At 41.2% G+C, this 25347-nt stretch overlaps 2 protein-coding genes across 7 annotated transcripts in view; one reads left to right on the top strand and one right to left on the bottom strand.

Annotated features, from left to right (window-relative positions):
* Positions 1 to 9564, bottom strand: part of COL4A6 (collagen type IV alpha 6 chain) — a 115501-nt gene extending 105937 nt beyond the window's left edge. Inside the window, exons 1-2 of one of the 2 annotated variants that reach the window (XM_027687042.1) lie at positions 9282 to 9564; positions 9151 to 9199 (exon numbers count right to left, since the gene is read on the bottom strand). In XM_027687042.1, coding sequence (XP_027542843.1) covers positions 9151 to 9199; positions 9282 to 9346 — 114 coding nt within the window. In that variant the 5' untranslated portion in view covers positions 9347 to 9564. The remainder of the gene's footprint in view (positions 1 to 9150; positions 9200 to 9281) is intronic. The other variant, XM_027687041.1, reaches the window with a different exon arrangement.
* A 253-nt stretch (positions 9565 to 9817) lies between these two features.
* The window catches only part of COL4A5 (collagen type IV alpha 5 chain), a 77832-nt gene continuing 62302 nt past the window's right edge, over positions 9818 to 25347 (top strand). For 3 of the 5 annotated variants that reach the window (XM_027687048.1, XM_027687044.1, XM_027687043.1), the window contains exon 1: positions 9818 to 10129. In XM_027687048.1, the coding sequence (XP_027542849.1) occupies positions 10037 to 10129 (93 nt within the window). In that variant the 5' untranslated portion in view covers positions 9818 to 10036. The remainder of the gene's footprint in view (positions 10130 to 25347) is intronic. The other 2 variants (XM_027687046.1, XM_027687045.1) reach the window with 1 other exon arrangement.

The raw sequence follows: 25347 nt of genomic DNA, 5'->3' as shown, positions 1-25347 counted from the left end.
ACCACATTCTTAGGGAACAGATTACTTGAGGTATGGGAGGCCCTCAGCTCCCAGAGACCCTGCTGAGGGCTCTCCACACCCCACATGCTCCAGGGCCAACACATTCACATGGAAATTGCACCACTGAGAGATACAGGTCAAACCACAGTTTGGAGCTCACTCTAATTATCTAGGCAGATTTTGGTTTAATCCTAACAAGATTATACATTCAGAGAGATTAAGGTTGTTAAAAGTACCACAGAGCAAACCATATAATCACTACCTTCAAGAAACCATCTAAAGTATTCTGTTTATGGTCACCAACTCATTTAACTTTAAAACCTCTGTGGACCTCTGTGGTATTCAAAGAGTATTTTCTGTATCTATTTGTGGTAAAAGTAGGCTAAGCATCTGACATTTGCTTTGGTGACTAGAACACATTTGTTACAGGAGTGGTTTGAAAGCTTCTTCCTTTCAACACCATATTAACATATTTTCTCTATAGTGTTCTTAAGCTTACATCTTGGACTTCTTCAAGTCACAGCAAACAGCTAAGAACCATCTGTAGAAAGAGATTTCACAGTCTGTTTCCAGTTTAAGCCAAACTACTTTATTAGGTTAAAAATGCACTAGTCTTCCTTTGTAAAAATGATCATATAAAGCTTACAAGAAGAGACAGCTGTTAAAAACTGTGCCTTTGATGAAAACAGAAAACTTTTGCTAAATAGCAAGCAATGCATTTGGGTTACAGCTATTTCCATAGTGAAAGTAGAGAGAATATGCATTTCAAAAGTACACCAGAAATAAAGCACCTTACTTTTGGCACCCAGGGCTTATTGGAAATCACCTCAGTCATGAACACAAGACTGAGACTCACCACACTTTTATCCTTTCTGTTAACAAAGATTCAGCATGTTCTATGCAAAATGCTACATACACTGTGCAGTGCAAAACAGGACCTGCCAACCTCACCTTCCAGCTGAATCCACACTTCACATGTGCTGCACTTCATAGAAAAGATATCTTCATTTTACAGATAATGTTCCAACTTTTCAACCCCTCACACACATGCATTTTGATGGCAGTCTAAAACCTCAAAAGGAGGGCTGAGGCTGAAAGCCTACAGGCTCCTTTTATGGAAAAGTCTGAAGACTACTATAAATTCTTAATTTTCCAAGCTTGCTTTTTGCTCCTGCAGGCTATGTTCTTCCAGTTCAGTTACACCCAGCTTTGTGGATAGCTTTAATCATCAAAGTACAATACAGTGATTCACCCTCCTATTGTTTTGATGTGTTTCCACCATAGTAGTAGCAATAATGCCAAATTGCTATTAAAAAAATTAAATAAATATATTACACAGAGCAAGTGATACCTGCACACTCCTCCACGGCAGAGGTTTGACTGATATAAGAAGATTAGAACTTTAAAACAGTCCTGATTCTCTTTGGCTCTTTCTCACATTATTCACTGTGTCAATTCATCTATTTAACTTTTTTATAATAATGAGATGAGTTTATATATATTTCAAAATATATTTTATTCTAAAAAATTGACTTGCCAGCTTATGAATTCTAAACAAACTTTAACAATAAAGTACTAAGAGTAATAGATTCATCACTTCTCTTATAATTATATCATTTTCTAGAGAATCTTTTTTGGTTTAGACTTCTTTTTAGAACTAGACATTATTTCATGTCCATGGAAAGATACATTACTACTTGTGAGGGTAGGATCTTAATAGAAAATATTATCTTCAATGATTCAAATAATAGGATAAGGAACATAAGCTGATTTGAAAACACTGAGGCAATGAGAATAGGTAAGGTACATGCAGTTATTAAAAAAAGTCAGGAAAAGACAAAACTGACTTGATGCTATTTAAAGCTTTGCTACTAGCAAAAAATAAAGCTGGTAACATTTAATTTGCAGAGATTTTAAGAAGCACAACAGCACTTTTAAGTCCATTTCTTGCTTAACTGCACTTTCCTTTTCCTCTCTACTTTTTAGGTCAAAACCAACCCCTTCAAACAGTGCTATAAATTCATTTATGCAGTTGGCTTTCAGCTGACTCTGTACAAACATTTCTATCCCAATCTCTAGAAAGCTGCAGGTTTTGATCTGTCAGCCAAAAAAATATGCTAAGGAAACAGTTAATGTTGCTGTTGCTACCTTGTTTCCAACCTCTTTCACCTTCAATGGAAACGGAAAAATGACAAATATGCAAAAACTGAAGGAAAATTAAATCTTAGTCTCATATCTTACAGAAACCTTGAGGTATTGCCTTTTCTAGCGAGTTCTAGATCAGTCCAGATCCAACACCTCGATGATGGTTGGATTTTACCTGTGTTACACATCACACTGGGCTCTTGCCAAGCGCTTGTGTCAAGGACGGAATCGTTTGTTCCTATTACTAATGAGGAAAGCAATGAACATTAGGTGCAACCCTCTTGAGCAGATTCGTGCAAGAGAGATTCCTGGGTAACAGGCACTGACACGTCCTCGCTGCTGCTGGAGTGAGGCAGCAGAGAAAGCACTGCAGGATTAACCGCCAGGAGTGATCCTGGCAGCCTCCTCGACTGCTAAAGCACAAAGGAGAGCCAGGAAGGCAGAGGAGCTCAGGAGCACGTTGAGGCAGGGGCTGGAGGCTGTACAAAGTACAGTAGATTCCAGCCAGATGGGAGAAAATAGACCAGGGAGTGAATAAGGCAAACTCAGAGTACAGTAGCTATTGACACCTCGGTGGACTGAAGCAAATCAGACCCATTTGGTTCACAGGGTTGATTCTCTCAGTATGAAGGTAACCAAGTGAGCAAAGACTGTGCAAACTGAAGGTGCTGGTTTAGTGGCCCAGTGAGGTTGACACAGCCAAAGCTAATCAAAATCCTGCAGAAATATCAAGAAGGAAAACACAGACCTCAGGGATCTTTGCAGCTCTGTATTCATTTGGGTACAAGCAGAATCAGAGGGTCAGCAGTCAGCTCTGACCAGCATGAAAAATGTGGCAAAGAAGCCAGCAAAGAAGCAGATCCATGGAACAGTTCCCTTGGCTTGGTATTATTTTCACCTCTTTGTGTTTCCTCAAACCTGAGAGAAGAGGAAACTATTCTGAAAAGATGAATTTGAACATAAAAGTAGTAAGATTATTGTCAACAACTTTTGAAAGTAGAAAGTTAAATACAGTACTGGAAACTGCAGCAACGCGACTTCCATGCACTTCCATACAAATCACACCAACAGAGAAGGGGAAGTTGTATAGAAAAACCCAAGGTAGGCTGAACTGCAGGAAATTTGTGCAAAAAGCACAGGAACAAGTTATTTACTTTCCCCAAGTATTTTCAGATTTATTGCCCACACCTCCAAATTCCCTTTTTGCAAGGAACAGGTAACGAGAACTGCATAATTCCACTCTAAATGCTCTTTCTGTTCAGACATGTAAATGGAAATAAGTATGTTAAAGCTCAGCTAGGGTTTATAGCCTCCCCAGGAGAGTGAGAGCCTTACTGGGCTATAGGGATATTTTGAAAGAAAAGAAAATAAATTAAAAAAGACAAATAATAAAAAAAAAAAAGATAACTAAAAAACCAACCACCTAAGGAAATTAATCATTATCCATGGAGGAGAACACAAACCCACTTCTCAAGGAAGAGAGAAGGTCAAGTACATCAAGAATTCTGGCAGGAAAGACTTTTTCATCTATATCTATCATGACTTCATGATCACCTCAAAATACTATGACACTACTCTACAGTATAAAAATACCTTTTCCTCCCAGAAGGAATACCTTCCTTTTATTATTTTGAGGTACCTAAACACTTGCCCTAAAAAAACCTGATAATTCCCAAAAAGCCACTGGCTGGCATCTCTGAAATATGTTCCTGTTTCCTCAGCACTGTTTAATACAGAATCATGAGCTTTGCAGTGTTTGTAGCAATCCCTTCCTAGTACATCTTGAAAGATGCTCAAAACCAGGTGGGTCATTTCCTGATACATAATCAAAATTGTCTGACAAGAGACTAGTTGGATGTCTACTCTTAACGCTCCAGTGAGTACTCAGTTAGGAGTAAAAGTACTTGCAGAAACAATAGAGTATCTGTATGATTAGGAAATTGCTTCTGGATCAATTATGCTCTTCTCAAAAAACACTGCAGCTTCCTATGGTTCAAAAAAAAATCCGATTAAACACCAAATACTGGCAATACATTGACAACCTTGCCTGAACAGATGCTGTGTCTCTGGGAGTATGGGATAATAAGGAATTCTTTTCTCCCTGTACAAGTCAGGAGTTATCAGTCCTCTTCCTGAAGCAGTTCTATGTCTACAAATGAAGTATGACTAGCGTACAAAAACTAAACAAGAAAGAGGCAGAGTTAAGACCTTGTTGAGTTTGGTATTTGCAAGCCAGAGCCATTTTACCATCACAAATTTTTTTTGCATTCTGTAACATTCTCATAATATCTGTAAGCATCAGCATGTTACTGCAGCTACCCCAGCAGGAAGAGTTAGTAAGGGACAAGGTACCAGGACCTTACTGGTGTGGAGATCCTCTACAGCAAGAATGGACAAAGGGTGGAGAAGTTCTACCACAAAAGGCCCTGCCTATTTAGGGACACCAGCATGACTTACTAACAGCAGCTTTTAAGCCAAGGGAACACAGTGGCTGGTAGTGAAGCTGGCTTGTGTCCAGAAGGGGAAATAAAATGCTTCTTCAGGTCACACAGTGCTTCTCACACCTATAAAAAGGCAGCCGCAACCTTAAATCAATAATGATATCAAAAAAGCTCTTCAGAACACAATCACATGTGTTACTCCACTTCATAGCTGCTGTAACCTGACATAGAATCTGACTGCCAAATAAACAGCCACTTTGTATGCTCAATTGTCTTCAGCACTCAGAAAATATTCAGCAAATAAACAATTATTTCTTCAGACGGGATAGAAAGGGATAGTCAGCTTTAAATGAAAATTTCCCCTACAAGTTAACATGTCTTGGCAAGAGCTCAATAATTAGCACTGTTATGAACAATCAGCTTCTTTTTTTAGTAATTCTCATTATTTTGCTATAGAACCAGGGTATAATTCTTATTATTTTACAATAGACCTATTGCCACTCAAACTTGACCCTCACAGAATGACCATTCTCAATGCAGTACTGAATCTTCACCAAACAACCCTCCACACCCATGCATCTTACACATTAGAAGCCTTATCTGGTAAACAAATCCTGAGAATTAGAAGATTAGGTTGGTATTTTACATTATTTCTTGAATTCTGTAGATTCCTTCCTTATACAAGTAACTTTACTATATAAATTACTTCTTTCCCCATAAAGTTCACTACTACATAAAGATACAGCTGTAAAAATCAAATTACAGTAGGATTGCATACTTATAAATACTGATTAAAATGGCAAAGAAAAAGAAAACAGAACTTTATAAGTACCTCTTTAATGGATAACATCGTATTTGCAGAAACTGCATTGGAAAGTGTTATGATGAGAGCTGCAACTCTGTTTTAAATACCCATAATTAAACAGCAATTTTTCCCCTCTGTCAGAGACTCTGGGACAAAATTTATTTTTGACCACTGAAAACAACGAGCTCGGTTCAATTAAGCTCATCCAGTACATATTAAAGATATTATGAAACATTTGTATCATAGATATAGAAACAAAACACACAGAAAACCTGGGAGACAGATAAATAAGATCACTTGTGCTAGTTTGTCATGAACTAGCAGAGCTTCAGTTACTCAAAATAGAGCAGACTGCCCAGAACTGGTTTTCACACATAGTTTTTATTTGCCTTACTTGGATACTGAAAATCTTTTGCTGAACAAGATACTAAGTTCTAAAAAAAGAGAGTGGCTCTCATTAATCTGCACATTTATTAGCAAAAAAATGGAAGAGTTGCAATAGTACATGAAGTCCACTCATAAAATAAAGCTAACTGAACTCCATCTGAAAGCTCAGGTGTTCCAACAAAACATGTGTCCTTACAGCAAGTCCTAACAGTAATTCCTTAGGACACCACATCAAAACCAACACGTATTCCAGGTACACTCAACTAGCTGAACAAGGACAGAAAGGAAATAAATGAGGAGTTATCACCTCACCTGTATGCCAGGTGTGCTCTCAGGGGGGCTCAGAATGACTGCTAGGACTATGATGCAGCTCAGCTGAGAGCTTTGTGAAGAGATGCGAATCTCAAATTTCATTGCAAGAGGCTGTCTCTACATTTTGTGACCATATTCAGCTCATGCTCCACCTCACGTTTATGAGAGGAAAACCCCAAAACATCTGTATTATCAGAGCAAAACTCTGATTATCTTTTAAAAAGTCCCTCTCCTAAAAACTCCATTTTGCCCTATAGCCTGAGAAAGCCTCAGGGAAGGACAGTGATCAGCCAAGGCAAACCCCTGCCTCTCTAGCACATCTTATCCCCCACAGTTCCAGACCAACCTCTGTCATTTGTCTGAGTGCAATGAATGTCTCAAGGACAGTACTACAGTGTTGTTTTACTTATGCACAGCATCTTGTACTGACACTCCTGGCTAACTATTAACGCAAATTGTTGATGATAAAAGATTGAAACCATGAATGAAGCACAGCTTCTAGAGTGACTGCAGCCCAAAGCTATTAGGGGAAGCTCTTAGGTCACTCCCAGCAATTGGTCTACAAGTGAGGTAACAGTCTCTACAAAGTAACTGCAAGTCATCTATGTTTTCAACATTTGGCTCAAGAAAACACAGACAGCATTACAAGACTAATTTTGTACTGCCATTCAAAATAGATCATCATTTACACCCAGGGAAAATAATTAGAATCTGAGAAATTAATTCAGATACACTTTAAAATCCTTTTCTTACAGAAAAGGGGATGACTACACTTCATAACTGAGACCTCTGTGGCAAAGCCATCTTTGATACAACTTTATTCAAGGTGCTGCCTGACATATCAGCCACTGCCTACACTAGTCCTGTCCACAGTACCATTCCTGAAAAGCACTCAAGAACTTGAACAATATTTTAGGGACATTTCCTTTACAACAGATACATTACTGAAATGAGGTTTTTTTAATGAAAGAAAATACGAACAAGTTATAAATGACACCATCTCCAGCAACAAGTGGACTGTCTCTGTGAACAGTCTTCTAGAAGTTATTACTCCTTATTAACCTAAAGCTTTAACCTCATTTTATTACCATGGTACTTCACTATACTGTCACTTCAAATTACATACCAGAAGCCTATTAAGAAATGTTTCAGAGATCTTGCTTTTCCTAAAAAAGCTCTGCTTACTGCAAGTTCCATCACTACTACTTTCTCTTAACAGCTTACTTCATGCTGGAAGGTGTTAGGATGTGTTTTTAAATCAGTGATACCAGAAAGTCATTAACTACTACCCTATCTGAAGTTCATAAAACCAGAGTTTTAGTCTTTTCTGTTGGGCATGTTCGACAGCATTTTTAATAAAAATCATTAAATCCATTAACTGCTTAGACATGCAGAGCACTAAGTATTTTAAGGACCTATTTCTGATTCTTTTTCATAGTTGTAGACTGATTACACAGCAACTAAGACTTTGCTTGTTTTCTAAGCCTGAAGAAAACTGTCAGGAAAACTTAGAAATAGCAAGTAGATATTAATCTTATTCATTACAATAGACTTAAATTGACAGAGTCCCTTTATGGGCAATAAAAGATGTCAAGGAAGTAAGAGAAATCTGACTGCTTAAGAGATGTGTTTTCCAACAGGTAGGAATCACAATTGGAGCAAATGATTTAAATTTGCTATCAGTTACATCTGCATCAATCAGGAATAATTTCACTGCCATATTGCAAGAATTTATAAAAATTACTACAAAACGTGGCACATTTGCTTCAAAGAGCCTTTAAAATACATGCTTCATAAAAGTCATTTCCACCCAGATTCCACTATAGCAAGAACTCTCAGAAGAACAGTTCTTGGTTTTGTTAAATAAAACTCTCTAATCTTTTAATCTTTGAGAAGATTAAAGCTTGTAACTACCACCTGATCAGGATGATGAAATTCTACTAGTGCAATTGATTATAAAAAATGCAAAACAGAACCAAGCCTTTCATATTTATGAAAAGTATAAACCCTTCTGCTATTAAAGACTTTTAAAAACATTTCTTCTCAGTTGCACAGGAAGATTCTAATTCCTTAAAATTTTAATCAAAAGAGTAGCAAAAGCAGTAGAAAACCATTGGCTGCCAAGTCAAGAACACGTTTTAACTGGCTTTGTTAGAAATCTGTCAGAAGTTGAATTAAAATAAACTTGCTTAAAGCATATTGTACTTCCATAAATTCACTATTGTATATGTGCTGTAAAATCCACACCACAAACATTACTGTACAATCTTAATTTACGTTACAATATAACAAAGACATTTTTTTAACTGCTGACTTTACATCAGTTGGACACTTAATTTAGGCTACAGATCTTCGAAAGGACTCTTTCATTCACTAGTTGAGTGGGCTAAGAATTGCAGCATCCCAGCTGCAGAAAATCTACTATAACGCCAAAAAGAAGAAAATTATAAACATTTAAAAAGCCTGCAATCGCCTACTGATCTATTTAAACATTAATTAGGAACAGCAAGAGAAAATCCATGTTTATGTCATAAAATTGTCAGATCGACAGATCATAAAGTCTTTGCTTCTGTATAACAACTTGGAATTCAAAACACATTTACTAATAGTCATGAACCTTGATACAGCACTTAACAGCTTAATCCTTTAATTTCTCACATCACTTTTACTTAGTTATGATGTGTTGTGCATTGGATCCCTCGTGAACAAGGACCTTGAGGGTCAGCTTTTAACAGAAAAGTTTGAGAAGAGGCTAAAAGAGAACGAAAGGCAGTCAGGTACAAAGTGAGACACTGATCACGCTTTCAGACACTGAAAGCTGCTACACCGCACACAGATGGTCTTTCACCCCAGCATACTTTTCAAAAACTAGTCAAAGTCGAGCCGACGAAAGGCACAAAGGGACTTCGGAGCACAGGTGTACAGCAATTTAAAAAATATCCGCGCGTCTTTCCCGGGGGGCGGGGACGTGTCTGTTCTCTGGCCGAAGGATGCCCAAACCCCGACAGGTTTATCCAGGTACGTTCACCTCCAGAGAGCACTGGACCTGCACGCACTTACCGCACTCGCCAGCTCCGCGCCCAGCCAGAGGAGCAGCAGCCCCAGCGCCCTGCGGAGAGGCAAAGGGACACACAGTCACGGCGGGGAGCGGGGGCACCGCGGGGAGCGGGGGGGCCGCGCTCGGCACTCACCCTGCGCGCCCCATGGCCCGGGCAGCCCGCAGGCACGGCCGAGGAAGAGCAGGGTCCGCCGTCATTCGAGGCGGGCAGGGCACCGTGCGGCTCCTTCCCGGCGGAGCACCGAGGGTGCCCGGCCCCGGAGGAGCGACCCGGCTGGAGCCACCAGCGCTGCCTGCCCGCCCGCTCTCGGTCACCGCTCGCTTCCCGCGGCGCGGCTCCGCAGCCCCTCCAGGCGCTCGCAGCGTGCCCGGGCAGGAAGTTCGCGCGGTGTTCGCCGAGGCGTCGCACCTGAGCGGGGCCGGATGGGCCGGGACCGAGCGCGGGCGAGCCCCGCACCCGCCCCTCCGGAGGGGCGACCCGGCACTGCCAACAACTCCCCCTGCCCTCACACGCACACAGAGCGGCTTCCGCTGCAGAAAATAGTCCGGGGTCCAGCTGCCCGCCCGATGAAGGTGCGGGGCGGGGAGAGGCGGCGCCCGCCCTTGGAGCCGACAAAACCGCGGCGCCCGGGGGCAGGGCGGTCGCGGGGGATCGCGGCCCCCTCAGAGCGGAGCGGCAGCGCGCCTCACACCGCCCGCCTGCCCGCCCCCGGAGCGGAGGAATACTGTAGTCCCGGGAGGACTTGAGCCGGGAGAAGCGGGCGAGTGCGGCAGAGGGGCGGGCGCTGCCATCGGGGCGGCCGGCGGGAGCCGCCTGCAGGAGCCGCGCTGCCCCGCCGGGCTATGCCCGCGCCGCAGGGCCGGCCCCGGAGCTCCTGAGCGGGCGGGATGGAGCCGCGGTGGCGGAGCTGCAGCCTGGCCGCCGGCTGCCTGGTGCTGGTGCTGCTGGGGTGCTGGGGGCCGCAGGAGGCAGCGGCGGCGGTGAGTGCGGGGCGCCCTCCTTGTTCTCCGCGGGTGCTGCCCGGCGCCGCTGTCCCCACCGGGCGCGGCCGCCGCGCGGAGCCTCGGGGGGAGCTTTGGAGCCTCGAGGATGGGGTGGCTGAGGGTGGGCTCCCCCTGACAGGAGCCCCGCGGCTCCTGCGGCGGGCGGGGGTCGGCGGCGGGGCCGGGCCCCGCCGGAGGGTCTCTGGGCTCCCGCAGGTGCCGGGGCTGCCGGGCGGCCCGGCCCCGCACAAAGCCCCGCGGTGCCGTCGGGCCGGCGTTGTGCGGGACCCTCACGGCCAGGACCGCCGGTGGCTGCGGGGAGGTAGGAGAGCGAGCGGGAGTGCGGGGCGGGGGGAGCCCGGGTGAGCTTTGTGCGGGCTCTGAACCCGCTGTTCCTCCGGGACAAAGGAGGAATGAGTCCCCCTTGCCTTTCCCCCTCCTCAAAGGACCTCCGTGAAAAGGTGTCTGAGCTCTAGCCACTGAACCATCACCTGCCGCCCCGAGTCGCACCTGGACGTGGCAGGGAGTTGGAGGCATGTGGGCATGGCTTGCCGAAGGATACTGTGCCTCACTCTGGGGCTTAGTTTTCCCGAGGGTTATATTTATGCTTTCGTAAAACCCAAGCTGAGGTGCTAACGGAGATGGCAAATGCGTGCACTGTAGCAGGGAGTGCACAGTAAACGACCTGGAGAAGAATTTTCATCTCTGTCTTTGAGAGGGGGATGCTATCCAGCTTTCCTGGAGTAGCAGGGCCTTGAAACTGAGAGGTGGGAGAGGTGATCCCTGGGTTCAGGTTTCGAGGTATTTGACTGAGACCTCCAGCTGTTAAAGAGTGGGAAAATTAACTAAAAAGGCTGGTGCATTTCACTAAAACGCTCACACTAACATGGGTTAACTTCAGATTTTTACAATCCCTTTCTCTTTTTGATTTTTTTTTTTTAGTTTACTTGGAAAGGAGAATGAGTCCAGATTGCTGCTCTTTAGGATTACTCTCTAGTTGAAAAGTCATAATATGTTACAGTGATAAGTGTAGAGTACATTTCTGTGACTCCCCCCTTCGATTTTGTAGTTAGAGCTGACAAAATCTTATTTGTCTTGAACTCTCCTTTGAAGTGCATTCCTTTACAGTGAAACTTTGTAGACCTTTCATCTGCCCCCTGAAAAAGCAAAGACCAGCCATAATATACTTCCTTCCTCTTTTACTCCTCCTTCTTACCGTGCCCAGGTGGGAACCCAAGTGTAAGTGATACCAGTGTGCCACCAGTGCTTACTGGGACGGGGAACTGCCTGTCTCCACATTGTCTGTGACACCAGTTCTGCTGCTCTGCTCGGCACCACCTCACCCCAGGCTGCCTGCCTTGACTCCCACCCCAAAGGAGGACCCAGGCAGTCCCACCTACAGGGCTTCACTGGTTTAGCAGGTGGAGTTTGAAGATGGGGAGGTTTGTGTGCATAAATGTGGCCCCTTCCTTTCTTCAGGAAAGCATCCAGGCACAGTTCCATGTGTGTGGTTGGTGGGAGTCTGTGGGGTCTGGGAAAAGGACTGTGGTGACCATGTAGGCAGTCCCCTACCTTGGAAGAAACAAAGAAAGGAGCAAAAACAGTGGTGGAATTTCTGATTCTTAACACCACCTTGTGCTGCAGCCTCTCTTTTAGGATTTGCAGTGAGCTAAGATTAACTGATGGGGGGAAAGAGAGAGATGCCTCTGTTCCAACCTACATAAATCCCACTGGTCTTTTGTTGAAAAGGTCTAATGGTTTTCTCAATACTTTGATGTTCTGAGGTCCTTTAATTTCCTGTGATAATACTAAATTATGCTGATCCCTATTAATGAGGATCAGCAGTTTATTCCTCCCTTTGTCAGAAAGGGTTGACTAAATGCTGTAGCAGTATTATTCATATACACTGTCTCTTCTGTGAATCTTCTTTTGGGATCTTTCGTCAGAATCCTCCCCCCAACAGGATAAATTTGGTGTGATGGCTTCAAGTCATTCTGGCGTCCTTATTCAAATAATATCTGAAATTGTTATTCAACATTTTAATGCACATTTCAAATAAAAAAGTTGTACCTTCTTTGCTCCGGCTTATTTGTAATAGCGTATATGGGTGTGATCAGTTAAAAAGTGACAGAATATAGCTGAGAGTCACTTGCCAGTGTGCACATCATAGGGAAATCCTAGTTATTAAAAACACCCACTGCGTTTCATACTCAAGTAGGGATGGATTTCATTGTTCTGATTTTATTGCTGGGTTTTCATAGCCCATAGTCTGAACTTGGTGAGTAGTGTATGGATCATGCTGTGCACTCTTGTGCAGACTCGTTGATGTAGAATGATAACTACTGATGAACAGTGTAAAAGTTATTGGGAGTCTGAGAATGGTTTTACTTAAGAGTGAGAAAATGAATGAGTTGGAAGATGGTGTCATCAATGCATGAACTGATTTCAAGCCAGATTACTAAAAAAAAGTGCTTATTTGTTGTATGCTTTCAGCAAAAGATATGAGTCCTTATGTATGTTAACAGAAATATTATTGCTTAAGTGTCCTGGTGGTTTTAATATGAATAAATATACATTTACATATATGTATATAAGCTAACTAGCTCTTTTATAAGCAGATTTTTTCCCCCTCTCCTGGCAGGTTTACACTTGCACTGTGTTATAGAAAAAGTGACTGTAAGCTGTGACTAGGAAATCTGTTTAATTAAATAACATAAATGGGCTAGATTCTTGAATTGGGCTATCTATGGAACTTACTTGAGGTTAGTGACTATCTATTGACTTATATTGAGAAGAAGTTTCCCTAATAGTTAAGGCCTAGATTTTTAATGTGTAAATAGACTTTGTCAGCCCAGAATTACTAAAAATGAAATGGTTTCAGTCTTTTTTCTTTGCCTTCCATTATAATTCCAGTCTGATTAGAAGTATAAGGCTGAAAACAGTTGTTTAAATATGGTAGGGCAGGCTGGCAAGATGGCTATTATTTGTATTTAAGGAAGTAATGTATTATTTGTGAAAGTTCTCTAAGTTTGGTTGAGGTTTTTTTTTCCTTTCAAAGGTTACCATATATAAATATGTGCTACCATGTCATTAATGACAATGTACATGATTAATAGTTAATTTGTAAGTGATGGTCAGCTGTGTTTCTCTTGTTTGTCCAAACTATTTTATTGTGGTAGTTATTATTTTCCATTTCATAACTGGCAGGGGCTCTTTCTAGTTATAAAATCTAGGTTTGTAAAAGCAGAAAGAAACGGATGCTGGCTTTTAGGATTCAGAAAGTATTTCATCCTGAAATTCCGTGGATGTGTCTTGATTAGTCATGCACAAGACTTGGTTTTATAACATCAAGGCTCAAGCCCTTCTGCTTCCAACTTGCCATTTGTCATATGTTTTGATTTTGACCTTTCGTGGCTCTTAATTAAAGACATATAGTAAAATGACATATCTCAAGTTGTGTTGTGGCATAATAAAATACAAACAAATCCAAGGAATCTGAATGAAACGGAATGTGAGAGCTATTTGGACCACAACAGAATCTTTTGCAGCTATGCATACAAAATCATTATGTATTTTAGTCATTTTTTCCACATGATGGAAATGCTGATATTTCAGTGGAACTTCCTAGGCTTTCATTTTCCCGAATGAATGAATAAATCTATTCACTGAAAGCAATTATTAGTTACCTTTTTCAAAAGAGAAAGGAAAATTTTCCTAGGACAAAGTGTTATTTAATTTATTTAACAGTAAATGTAAATTTTTGTAGTGATTTTTTTTTTCCTACTGTGAATAAGCAATGACACTGTAATGCAGTTAACTGCTGTTGGATTTACTAGAACATGTGAATACTTTTCTCTATTACAAAACAACTGAAAACATCAATAACATCCCAGCAAATCTAATGTGCCTGTTTTCAGTCTGGGGCAAAATGAGGTATCTGCTCCACATGTACAGTGAAGATGCATTGTGCATTTTTACCTTTCATTCACTAAGATGCTTCCTCCTCCAATTGTATTAGTTGTGTAAACTCTCCACTGATATCACCACAGGACAAGATATCCAGATAACACTCACTTACATGTTCTAGGAATAGTATTGCACAAGTGCACTGAATGAAGAGCAGCCTCTGCCAGTGGTGACACCAGACAAAGTGCTTTGAGAGAAGACACTTCAGGCAGCATGCTTTATCCTTTACCTCCTGGGGAAGGTTTGCAATGCAATTAAACCTTACTTAATATCACTGGTACGGTGCAGCTTCTGAAAAAGGTGGTGTGCTGAGCATCCTGATTGTGTAGTTGTTTGGTGTGTGGAGGAGAAGCTTCAATGTAATGTGAAATTGTCATCAGAATAAACATAGCTGAGCTGAACAGGAAAGGATCCTGTTATAAAAAGAAATCCAGTGCTTATTTTAAAAAAATTGCTTTGCAATTGACTGAGTCTTTCTTGCAGAGCTTAAGTCTTTCTTGGAGAACTTGACAGGCTGAAAGAAGCAAAAACTGGGGGGTGTGATCTTAATTTTAGGAGAGATGGATAAAGAGCAATTAGGTAATTGCAAAGCTATATCACAGATTTTACACTTTAGCTTAATCTCTTATGCTGTCAGCACAGCAGCATTCAGAATTTAAATTTTGTATTCCCTTTTGTGGAGGGTGTCTTATGCAGTGTGTGTTTGTATATGTCTTATTTTGTTATAATGGAACAAAAGAAATAAATTGTAGTGGCAATATAGACAGCAATTTTACTTTTTTTTACTTGAAGAGTTTGTGTTAAGAGTCAGAAAGAAAGGAGCTTTACAGCTGTGGATTTCAGGTCACTTGAAGGCTCTTGGTTATTGCAGCTCTGCTGTTGGATTTCTTTGTCTCCTCCAATTTGGAGGGGAAGGAAAATAGTTTAGTCTCTCAACTGTATTTTGTTTCTTTTACCTAATCTCTACAGAGAATTAAAATGTCAGAGTTGAATTTCAATCTCTTCTCACTCCTAACGCTGTCAAAGGCATCTCTGTGCAATGCATTTGGCTATCTTACTTTTGGCTCTACATTATTATCTACAAAATTATTCCTTTTATTGAGGCATAGCTGGACCTGCAGAACTGTCCTACTCTAGTCTAATGTGACCCCAGCCTATTCTAGATAAGCTTTGCTACTGCAGCTCTGCTGAAACCCTGCTTTCTCCCCTCTTAACTTTCCCCAAGGTAAGCAAAGGTGTATTCACTTCCCTGGGTGAAAACAGGCTAATGAGTCCTTTTGCCAGTGTGTGACTGTCAGGACTTTCTGCTGAAATATATTAAACATGTTGTAAAGTGTGTTTTTTATAGGACTGCCTTTAGTTGTTAGCAAGGGGAATCTTAGTTTTAAACCACGCCATTGAAAAAGAGAGGTGTTTATGTGATTTATTTATTAGTGCTTCCTGGAGAATTTAGGTGCTTTCAGAAAGCTGACTTGTACAATCCTTGGTTGCAGCTGAGGTCTGTGTATGTGGTGGACACCCCTTCTCCAGAAGGAACAGTGATCGTGGAGGAAATCCTTGGTTTGCTTTAAAATGCTTCGCTGGAATGAAATTAAGACTTTAATCTCTTGACATCTTTCTCTACTGTAGTAGTTGCATCTCTCACCTCCTGGTGTTGTATTTGGAGATGTAGTTCTGTTAGATAAGATCACCTTATTGGCTCTGGAAGAAGAGATAGAGGTTTGGCTGGTCCATTTGCTGCACAGACTCGCTTGAGAGCCATGGCAAGTAACCAGCAGAGCTGGGGGGGAATGGCTTCGTTTGAGAGATTGAGACTCCAGAGCCATTCATGAGGAAGATGAAGCTTCACAGAGGCCCTTCAGCTCAGCGTGTTTTAGGAACTGCTGCTGTGACAGATGTTACAGTATCTTTTTAGTACTTTTATGGAGAAAATGAAGCAGACCTATGCAGACTTTCCTTTCTAGCCTAATTTTCAGCTTGACTGTCTTTTTATGTGGTTACTGGGCTAGACAAAAATCAGAACTTTATTATGCAAAACATAAAATTTGACTTTATTTGACAACTGTAGTGCTAAAGTGAAGCAACCTACAACATTTTACTGAGAGAAATTGTACTGAGCCCTTGTAATAGTGATGGACTTTCAATGTTTCAAGTTATTAGAAAGATGTTTGGAATAATCAGTTGCCAATGGATGCTGGTTTTTTTGCTTGCCTACGGTGCTACAGGCTGGCAATCTTTTTGCCCCTTTATCAACTCCCTCATGATACTCTTGTAGTGGGAGTTTTCTACTTTTCTGCCTTAATCTAGAAAGATGTGGCTTATGTATCCTTGTTTGTATTAAGTGGTAATTTAATTTATATCATAGTATAAATGTGTGATGCAAAACTGGTGACTTGAAATCCAGGACTACTTAAAAGTAGCTAGGGAAATTAAGAATTATTTTGGTGATATATACTGACCTTACCTCTATTTCTCCATTGCTCTGCAAATCTCAAAAGTTTACAGTATATTGAGAATAGTTAATTTTATTTGTATCTATTCTGGTTCCTATCCACTCCAACTCCTGCACCGTGGGTGAAAACATAACAAGCATTGGTTATAAACTACATAAAGCTGTCAAGCTTAAGCAATGATTAATTCAACAATTATATTTGAGTTTTTGTACTTCACCTTGCAAGCGATGAAGGCTAATCTTCCTTCATTAAGAAAGTCTGTTTATTCATAAGTTGTCAATATATTTCTATCTAGCATCAGTCTGTATCTGTTAAATACAGTGTTGATTCTTCAAAAGCAAACCTTTCTCTTTATGTACTTAAATCCCACAGGGATCCAATAGAGAGAAAGAAAATGACCACCCTGGGCAATGAACTGCACTTTTCTACACCTTGAATTAAAGTAGCAATTATTAAAACCCACAATTAAATTGCTTTACTTAAAGCAATGGAAACTAACGTGACTTGCAGGCAAGGCTAGACAAGCCTTCAGCTCCCAGAAAATTTGATTTCCTGACAAGAAATGCCACTGCAAAGCAGTGTTTGGGTGAAGGAGCTTATGAACTCAGTTTAAAAACCTTTTAAAAATAATCCTTTCTACGAGGCAGTGATTTTTCTCAAGTCAGCTTACTTTGAACCAACCTGTTACACAGAAAGACAGCAGAAGCCATTGTTTCTGAAGGGCAAAGTGATTTCTAGCTGTCATTCAGACAATGTGAATTGGCTTAATCATAGAAAATACTTATTCTGAATTAGTTTAAAAACACTTCTCTTGTATATTCAACCTTAAGGGGCAAATTCAGAAGGAAAAGGAGGCTTCTTCCCTGCACTGAAACAAGAGAATTTATATTTGATTTAGCTATCTCTTTTCATCTAGTCACAGTGTAGTCAGATATGAGGAAAAACTTTTGAGATTTCTGCAAAACCATTACTTATCTTTTAATTCTTGAGTCATTAAATATTTAGAACAACAAGGAGAAAATCCAGAGAGGATGAAAAGTTGCAAGGCTTAAGTGAGTTTTGTTTTGGTAGTTTAACTTCCAATATTCATTTGGCCCTTTCTTAATAGGGAAAGCAGTGCCATGAAAATTGCTAAAAGCCTGTGCCCGGAGTCTGCCCAGGCAAACAGTGAGAACATCCATGCAAAAGTTAGTATTTGTCTGGGTGGAGGAGATATTTGTAATTTTGACTGAAGGGAAAGTGTGTGTGTAGTGTCATTTAGTTTCTGATCCAGCATGCTTATGGAAAATTCTTGGCTGTAGAATTGATGACACTCCAGTATCAACAGAAAGTATCCTTTCTGTTCTAAAAGTTTTCAAGGTCTTAAAGCAGTGGTAGTAACAAAGTATTAAAATGTGTATGTCTAAAGTACGAATTTTGTACACTAAGTGAACCTAGAAAATTTCTTAACTTTAGGCTTGAATAAGATGCTTGTTGACAGGTCTAGTCATGCTCAGGAAATGTGTATTTTTAGGACCTTGGCATACTGTACCCAAGAGCTGGAGGCTTTTAGTAACCTTACTGTCTTCCACTATGCTTGACAGGAGAGAGTAAGCATAGAAAATGGTATTGGGTTTGCATGGTAAGGTTTTGGTAACAGGAGGGGGGTTATGAGATGGCTTCTGTGAGAAGCTGCCAGAAGCTTCACCCATGTCCAGTAGAGCCAATGCCAACTGCTGGCCAAAGCTGAGCCCATCAGCAATGGTGATGGTGTCGCTGGGATAGCATATTTAAGCTGGGAGGAACAACTACTGTACAACAGCAGCTGGGAGAGAGGAGTGAGAATATCTGAGAGCATTGGCTCTGCAGACACCAAGGTCAGTGCAGAAGGAGGGGCAGGAGGTGCTCCAGGAGCCAGAACAGATTCCCCTGCAGCCCATGGTGCAGACTGTGCTGAGGCAGCTGTGCCCCTGCAGCACATGGAAGTCTGTGGTGGAGCAGATGGGTGCCCAAAGGAGGCTGTGATCCTGTGAGAAGGCTCTCAGCAGGGCCTGCAGCCCCATGGAGAGAGAAGCCCACGCTGCAGCAGGTTTGGTGGCAGGACTTGTGACCTCATGGGGGACTCACACTGGAGAAGCCTGTTCCTGAAGAACTGCACTCTGGAAGAGACCCACACTGGATAAGTTTGTGGAGGACTGTCTCCAGTGGGAGGGATGCCATGCTGGAGCAGGGAAAGAGTGTGAGGAGTCTTCCCTCTGAGGGAGAAGGAGCAGCAGAGACAATGTGTTGGATGAACTGACCCCAACTCCCATTCTCCATCCCCTGGTGCTGCTGGGGGGTAGGAGATGGAGAAACCAGTAGAGAAGTTAAGCCTGGGGAGAAGTGAGGCAGGGGGCAAGGGGTTTGAAGGTCTGTTTTTTATTTCTTGTTACCCTACTCTGACTTTTAACTGGCAATAAAAATTATTTCCCTGAGTTGAGTCTGTATTGCCTGTGACCACAATTGCTGTGAGACTTAGTGGGCACCTGGCATCCAACCAAAGTTAACCCAGCACAAAACCATTGTTGGATTTAACACTCTGAATAATTTTACTTAGATGCAGATAACAAAATTTAAAAGTACTGGTATTCCAAGCTTGTAATTTATTGTAGAATCATAGTGAAACTGTAAGTATAATCCTTCTGTGCTGGAGTCTAGATTAGGTGACCTCTTGCTCAAAGCAGAGCTGTCTTGGAATTTCTCTGTTTGTTCTGATAGTTGCAGACTGAAAGGACATTGAAACAGGATCTTCTATTCCAAACCTTGCTTGCTGTAGGAATAATGTTAAAGCTTAGTGGAAAGGCTCCGTATTGAGTGCTTGTAATTAACCTACTGGTTACTGCAGGGTGCAGAGCATATATCAAACTTGAAGCAGGTTATCTTCTTGGCATACGTTCAGCTCCAAATAGCACTTTTGGGAGTTGGTATATCCCCTAAAACAGGGTGCCTCAGGGAATACTTTCCCTTAGAGAAAGTGACTTTCTGTTTCGGAATGTGTACAAATGCCAGGGGCTGTTTCTTACTCCTGCCAAGCTTCAGACTGCATCTCTAGTTTTAATGATACTTGAGAACTCTTTCTTATGAATGGATCTCCTGACTTTAATTATTGTGCTGTGGTGTTGGAACCACGTGTGCTCTCTCATTGCCTACTCCCACTCTTTTAAACTGACAGTATTTTAGTGTGATTTTGCAAGGAAGGCAGCTCACTGACATCCTGGGACCTGGTCTGAGAATCACCATAATGAGATACCTTAGGTGAGATATTGTTAATTTGCTACTGAGTAACCTCCAGAGGGACTGGGAAAAAAATCAGTTGCTGAAGAAAGCAATAACTAAATTTACATGTATCAAAGTAAGGAGAAGCTTAATGCTGCTACTGAAGACTTCCTCCCTTTTGTTTCCCTTAGAAACAAAAATATAAAATGTCTTTCCTGTCCTTCTGCACCCCCTCTCTCTAGCACTGATTAGATTTATTTTGCCATTATTGATACCACATTAACACTTAAAAAAAACTTGTTGAATTTTCAGTGCTTTATGTCAAGATCTAGTCTATGGTCCTTTTAGCTAGTTCTTTGCATGGATTCAAAAGTTTTTTCATGTGACAAGTCTGAGAAGTGTGACTTAATTCCCAGGGCATGCTTTCTGTTTAGTGGTGATCAGTGCAATCCAAATGTAAGGATTCTCAGGTTAATGTAATGTATTGCCTCTATATGTAATTTCTCTGGTGTAAGGAAGTGAAATCTATTTCTTCTAATCAAGTTTGAGTATGTAATTCCACAATCTGTATGTGCTAGACAGAATGTTCTATTAGCACCACCCTGCAGCTGTCTTCCAGTGTTTTAAAGCCAATAAAATACATTCAGGCTCCCTTTTGCTTTGCCCCTGTGAAATAGTCTTATGGGGAAATTACTATTGTGATTCTTCATATCAGTATAAGGTCAGTTTTTGGTAGGAAGGTGCACCTTGCTCTGAAGTATCTCACTTGAAGTGACAGTGTTCTAACAAGACCCTGAGTCATTACTAGTGCATAGCCAGGGCTTAAGTAAATGAACTTGAGAGGCTGACACTGAGGGTACTCTGTATCTGCTGAAGTTAAGCATGTGAGTTCCTGAACAGGCATCTGAGAGCTCTCACTAAATATTCAACTTCTGTCAGCTTGTGGATAAAAGAAAAAGGGCCTCCCAACTCATCAGGCCCTGATACTGTTCTTTTACAAGAGCCTCTGACTTACAGGGTTAGGACAATTGCTTTGTCTCCATTGCTTCCTTGTTTAACTTGGCTCTCTTCAGTGCCACTTACTTTTTCAGCTTTGATTACCTGGGGCTGGAGAGCAGCTCTTTCTTAGCGTTGAGTGGTACAGAGCAAGTGGTGCCCATAGTGCTCTCTTTAGGTGTTAAAGTGCACACACAGAGTGTGCTGCTGCCACGGGCATAAACAAATGATAAAACAGCTTTAGCTAGAAGAACCTTGAAGCTATGATACTTGGTCCAAGAACTGAAGCAGAATGGAGTTGATAATCACCTCCACCACAAAAAATCCCCCAGACACCCACCAAGCCTTCAAGTGAGTTAGGTCTTGTTCTGGCAGTTAAGAGGGTGTGTACTTCTTCAGATAACATCTCAGTGCAATATCACTCTGCACAGCCTCTATTCTCTTCAGCATGTATACTTGCTTCGTCTTTGGTATTAATTTAATGCAATCAGTAGTTTCAAGATAGACCATAGTGGGGTTAGATTAATCTGAAACACTGTTCCATTTTGCCCCTCCTGTCTCCAAGGATGAAGTGGGTTTTATGTTCTTGTGTGGTCTGCTTCATGCTTTTGATACTTGAAGGTGCAGTTGTCAGTGACAAATGATTGACATCCATTAACAGGAGTCTGGATATGAAGCTTCCTCTGTTGCGTGTTAGATGCATCCATAAAGGAAGGTGAGAAACAGGACATTTTCTGGGGAATTAGTCTGAAGCTTGTGACTTTATTCCATTTCCTTAACCAGGAATGGACTAAAAATGGAGTGCCATAATGACTGGTGTTATGACTGTATAATACTTGGTTTGCAAGCATACCTGAGACTTACAAGCCTAACAGTTTGGTCTAGGTTTGTGTTACATTTGGACGTGGTTATAGAAAGTGGCAACATCTAACACCTGTCACATGGGAAAGGTCCGAAATGACTAGTAAATCTTAACCTGTAATGAGTACCATATGGCACTTCTTATTTGCAGCTGGAAAAAATTAGGAAGCCCCAAGAGACTGGTGATTAGAGACTTGTGTGTAAAATAAAAGTAAAACTGAGACTTCCTGAGAAGCAAAGTGGCTTACTGTGCCCTGCCACTGCCTGCCTGCCAGCTGCTCCACGCTGGTGTCTCAGGGCTGATGTTAGTGGCAGAGACGTGTAGCTGGACAGACAAAGATGGAGGCATGCTTAAAACTAACCATTCCTCTCATTAGCTATGTATGTGCTTAAGGAGTTTGTTTATGGTCTGTATAAAAATTATAGGATGGCTTGCACTCAGAGCTCGGCATTTGGAACTGAAATGAGCTGTAGTGTAGACTGCCTACAGAGGTGCTGTGAAATTTGTCCATCCCCAAAACCTCCCATTCCAAAACTGAAAAGCCAACCAGAGTTACCTTGTTTAGGATGTTTCTCTGTTTACACTGTATATTTAGAGGTTCATGCAGGTGTTGCATTGCCTGCTGACAAGGGAGATGTGGTGTTTGGCATCTGTCAGTTCATTAACTTGGAGATGAAGTGGGCTGAGAAGACCACCTGGTAGTTTACATTCTGTTTTAATGCTCTTTGCTTGTTGTTGCACTGTTTACCAGGAGGTGTACTTGCCAAATCTAAACACAGATGCTTTGTAAGATGCTGCCCCTGGATGGCAGCATAAAGGTAGTACTAAACCTGAGTTGCTGTTAAAGGAGATTTTTTGGCAATTCATACAGCCTAATGTGGAGCTCTTTGGAAATTTGTGTTCATTAGGACAGAAGTACTTGGCTTCTCAGGTCTCTTTAAATTTAGCTTTGAAATGCTTGTGAGAAGGGCAGTGGAGTTGATATGATTATTTTGCTTTCTTTGTGTCTTGCCCAGTAAAATATACTGCACTGAGCCCATTCTCTGTCTTATAACTCTTATGTTTCTGTGGTCTGTTGGTGTTTTCAGCAGTGCTGAAAACTGTCCATGTCCTTTTTCCTGCCTATACTTGAGTGCAAGGCTGGCAGCACTCCTTAAAGCAGAGGGCCAACAATCATTTGTGAAGATTGAAGGCTCTGTAGAAAGTGCCTGCTTAATGTTTCTTACTGTCCTGAAGAGTTGTCAGCCTGTTGTTTCAATTTTTGCGTATTCTGAAGGTAGTCATACCAAGGTTTTCTTGCTTATAATTTTGGGGCTTTTCAGGTAGCCCTTTAATTCCAATGAAATCATGGTAACTGTATTCTAAGAGAAAAATTATTATTTAATAAACTTTCCGTATAACCAGAGCGGTCATTTAGGGTACAGTAACTAGTTTGGTGGGTCTCTTACAGTTATGTTTCATGTTAATACTATAATATATGCTCTTCAGGTATCTAAATAACAAACACCTAGTGCTGTGCCTTAAGAGGAAAAAGAAGGGCTGTTTATTCATCAGGTGTTTAAGAATCTCTTTTTAACCCACCTCTTGTGTTCTCATTCACAGTGACCAGAACTGTGGCTACTACAGCTAAGAGCTTCCTCTGCAAGTCTGAACAGGTCTTGTATTGTGCAGACTTCAAAGAGAGATAGTGCCTCAAGGTGCAACAGATTAAATTACATGTCAGAAGTTCCCTTACTTAAAAAAAAAAAAAGTTGGTCAAGAACTTCTGCAAACATGTTTTGACTCTTACATTTTACACTATAAAATTTATTCTCTTCGCATCTTTAGGTAGACTGAGAGAAATAATTCCTTAAAAGGGCATGTCATAGTCTTTTAATTCAGATTCATCGCTTTAGCAATGTTACTGTTCATAAATGCAGTACTTCAGTGAGAAAAGAATGGCCATTTGGATTATAGAGCTGTGATGACTTTGCAGCCGTAGGTGACTTCACACAAGTATTTGAGTGATAAATTGTTATCTGCAGATTTGTACTCCTGTTTAAGCCTAAAGAGCATATATGTGAAATCATAATTAGAACTCACAATAGCAGCTTGTCAAATCCCCACAAAAGCTTTTGTTTGTTGGTTATATTTCTGTCCAGGCAAGTGAAAGGAAACTCAACTGGCTGAAGATGAATGGTGAAATCTTTGACCTGGATGAGTAGTAAATCCTTAGCTAGATAACTGTGCAGGTGTTTGGTTACACAGACCTTGGCAAGCTAATAAATATGAGGATGTTTTTCAGGACCACCACCAAAATAAAGCTTAATCTTTTCTGACTGGAACTGAAAGACTGAATTTAATTTCCATTATAAATAGAGGTATGAATAATTGAGTTTGTGACTTTTGCATGAGAAAGGGTAGTGCCTTCATCCTCCTACAGCAAAGGCATTTGTAACTGGTGCTTTTCTATGTGTTGAATTTACTGATTTTAATCAGAGTGAATTTCTAACAGCAGTCAGTCTTTATATTGATGGAATTATCCAATATTTATGCTCCTTTTTTCTCTGATGTTAAACTTATGCTCCTGACTGGTAAGCTGTCATACTTGAATGTGGAGGGTGATGTTAGTAACATTTAGGTGACTCCTATAGCAGCTGGAATAACTGTGAGGTGCAGGATTTGTCTACTGTATGTAAGCTTTATTCTAGGAATATGTCTTCCACAGTTGTCCAACAGGCAATTGCAGTCTCTGCCATGAAAATTCTCTTCTGCCAGCCTTAAATCATGAAAAAAAGCAGCTTGGGAATCTGCAGTTTCCACAGTTTTGTGAACTACAAAATATTGTTAAACTGCTCCTCAGCAGTAAAGTTGCATGTATTTCAGTAAATGTAGCTATTGTAGGAATTCCAAGATATAAGTTTATTTTACCAAATACATGGTCTAGAGACAGACTTGGTGAATTGTGAAGTCCTATTTGATTTTTTTTTTTCTGGACTAGAAGACTTCAAAAACATGGTAATGCCTCTCCCCCTTCCCTTTTGGCAATACAAACCTGGTGGGGCTGATGCATAACATGTTAGAACTTTTTTTCTTTACTCTCCAAAGAAAGCAGTACTATGTTAACTTCATTACCTGATCAACCTGCTGACAAGAATAGGTGGTCACGTCGAGCTGGTAAATACTGAAGGGGTACCTGAGGTGCTTGATAATCTTAAAACTATTACAAGCAAGTGCTCTTTCTATTAACTTTTTATAACCCTTGGAAGGAAAGGAAAATATAAAGCTCCTATGTGACCATTCTCAAACTGAGATTATATCTTTGAATAACAGCAATTCACTGCCTGAATAGCTGTGCAGTTTAACCTGCTGCAGGTAGTGGAAAGGCTTGTAACCACATCAGAAGTGCTTCTGTTACTTTTATCTGTGAAAAAGTGGATGGGATTGAACGGCAAGTTTCAGGTTCAGGAGCTGTTAGGGGAGAAGGACTGTGTGCTGCATGGAAACCCTCAAAGATGAATTGCTTTTGAATGGGTTTTATGGCTGGTTCTTCCTTTGACCATTCTAGTGAATGGGGGTCTTAGTAAAACCAAACTATCAAAAGGCTTCATTATACGTATGCAAATAAATCCTAGTGAAGTCATTAGAGAAAAGTATGGGAAGATGCAAATATGGGACCAAACAACAGTTGCTACATAGTGTGACTTGAGTACATATTAACATTT

This window comes from Neopelma chrysocephalum, unplaced genomic scaffold (assembly GCF_003984885.1).
Source record: "Neopelma chrysocephalum unplaced genomic scaffold, ASM398488v2 Primary Assembly neopelma1_73, whole genome shotgun sequence".
In the NCBI taxonomy this organism is placed as follows: Eukaryota; Metazoa; Chordata; class Aves; order Passeriformes; family Pipridae; genus Neopelma; species Neopelma chrysocephalum.
Note: the sequence above shows the minus strand (reverse complement) of the source record. Positions and strands in the feature narration are given on the sequence as shown.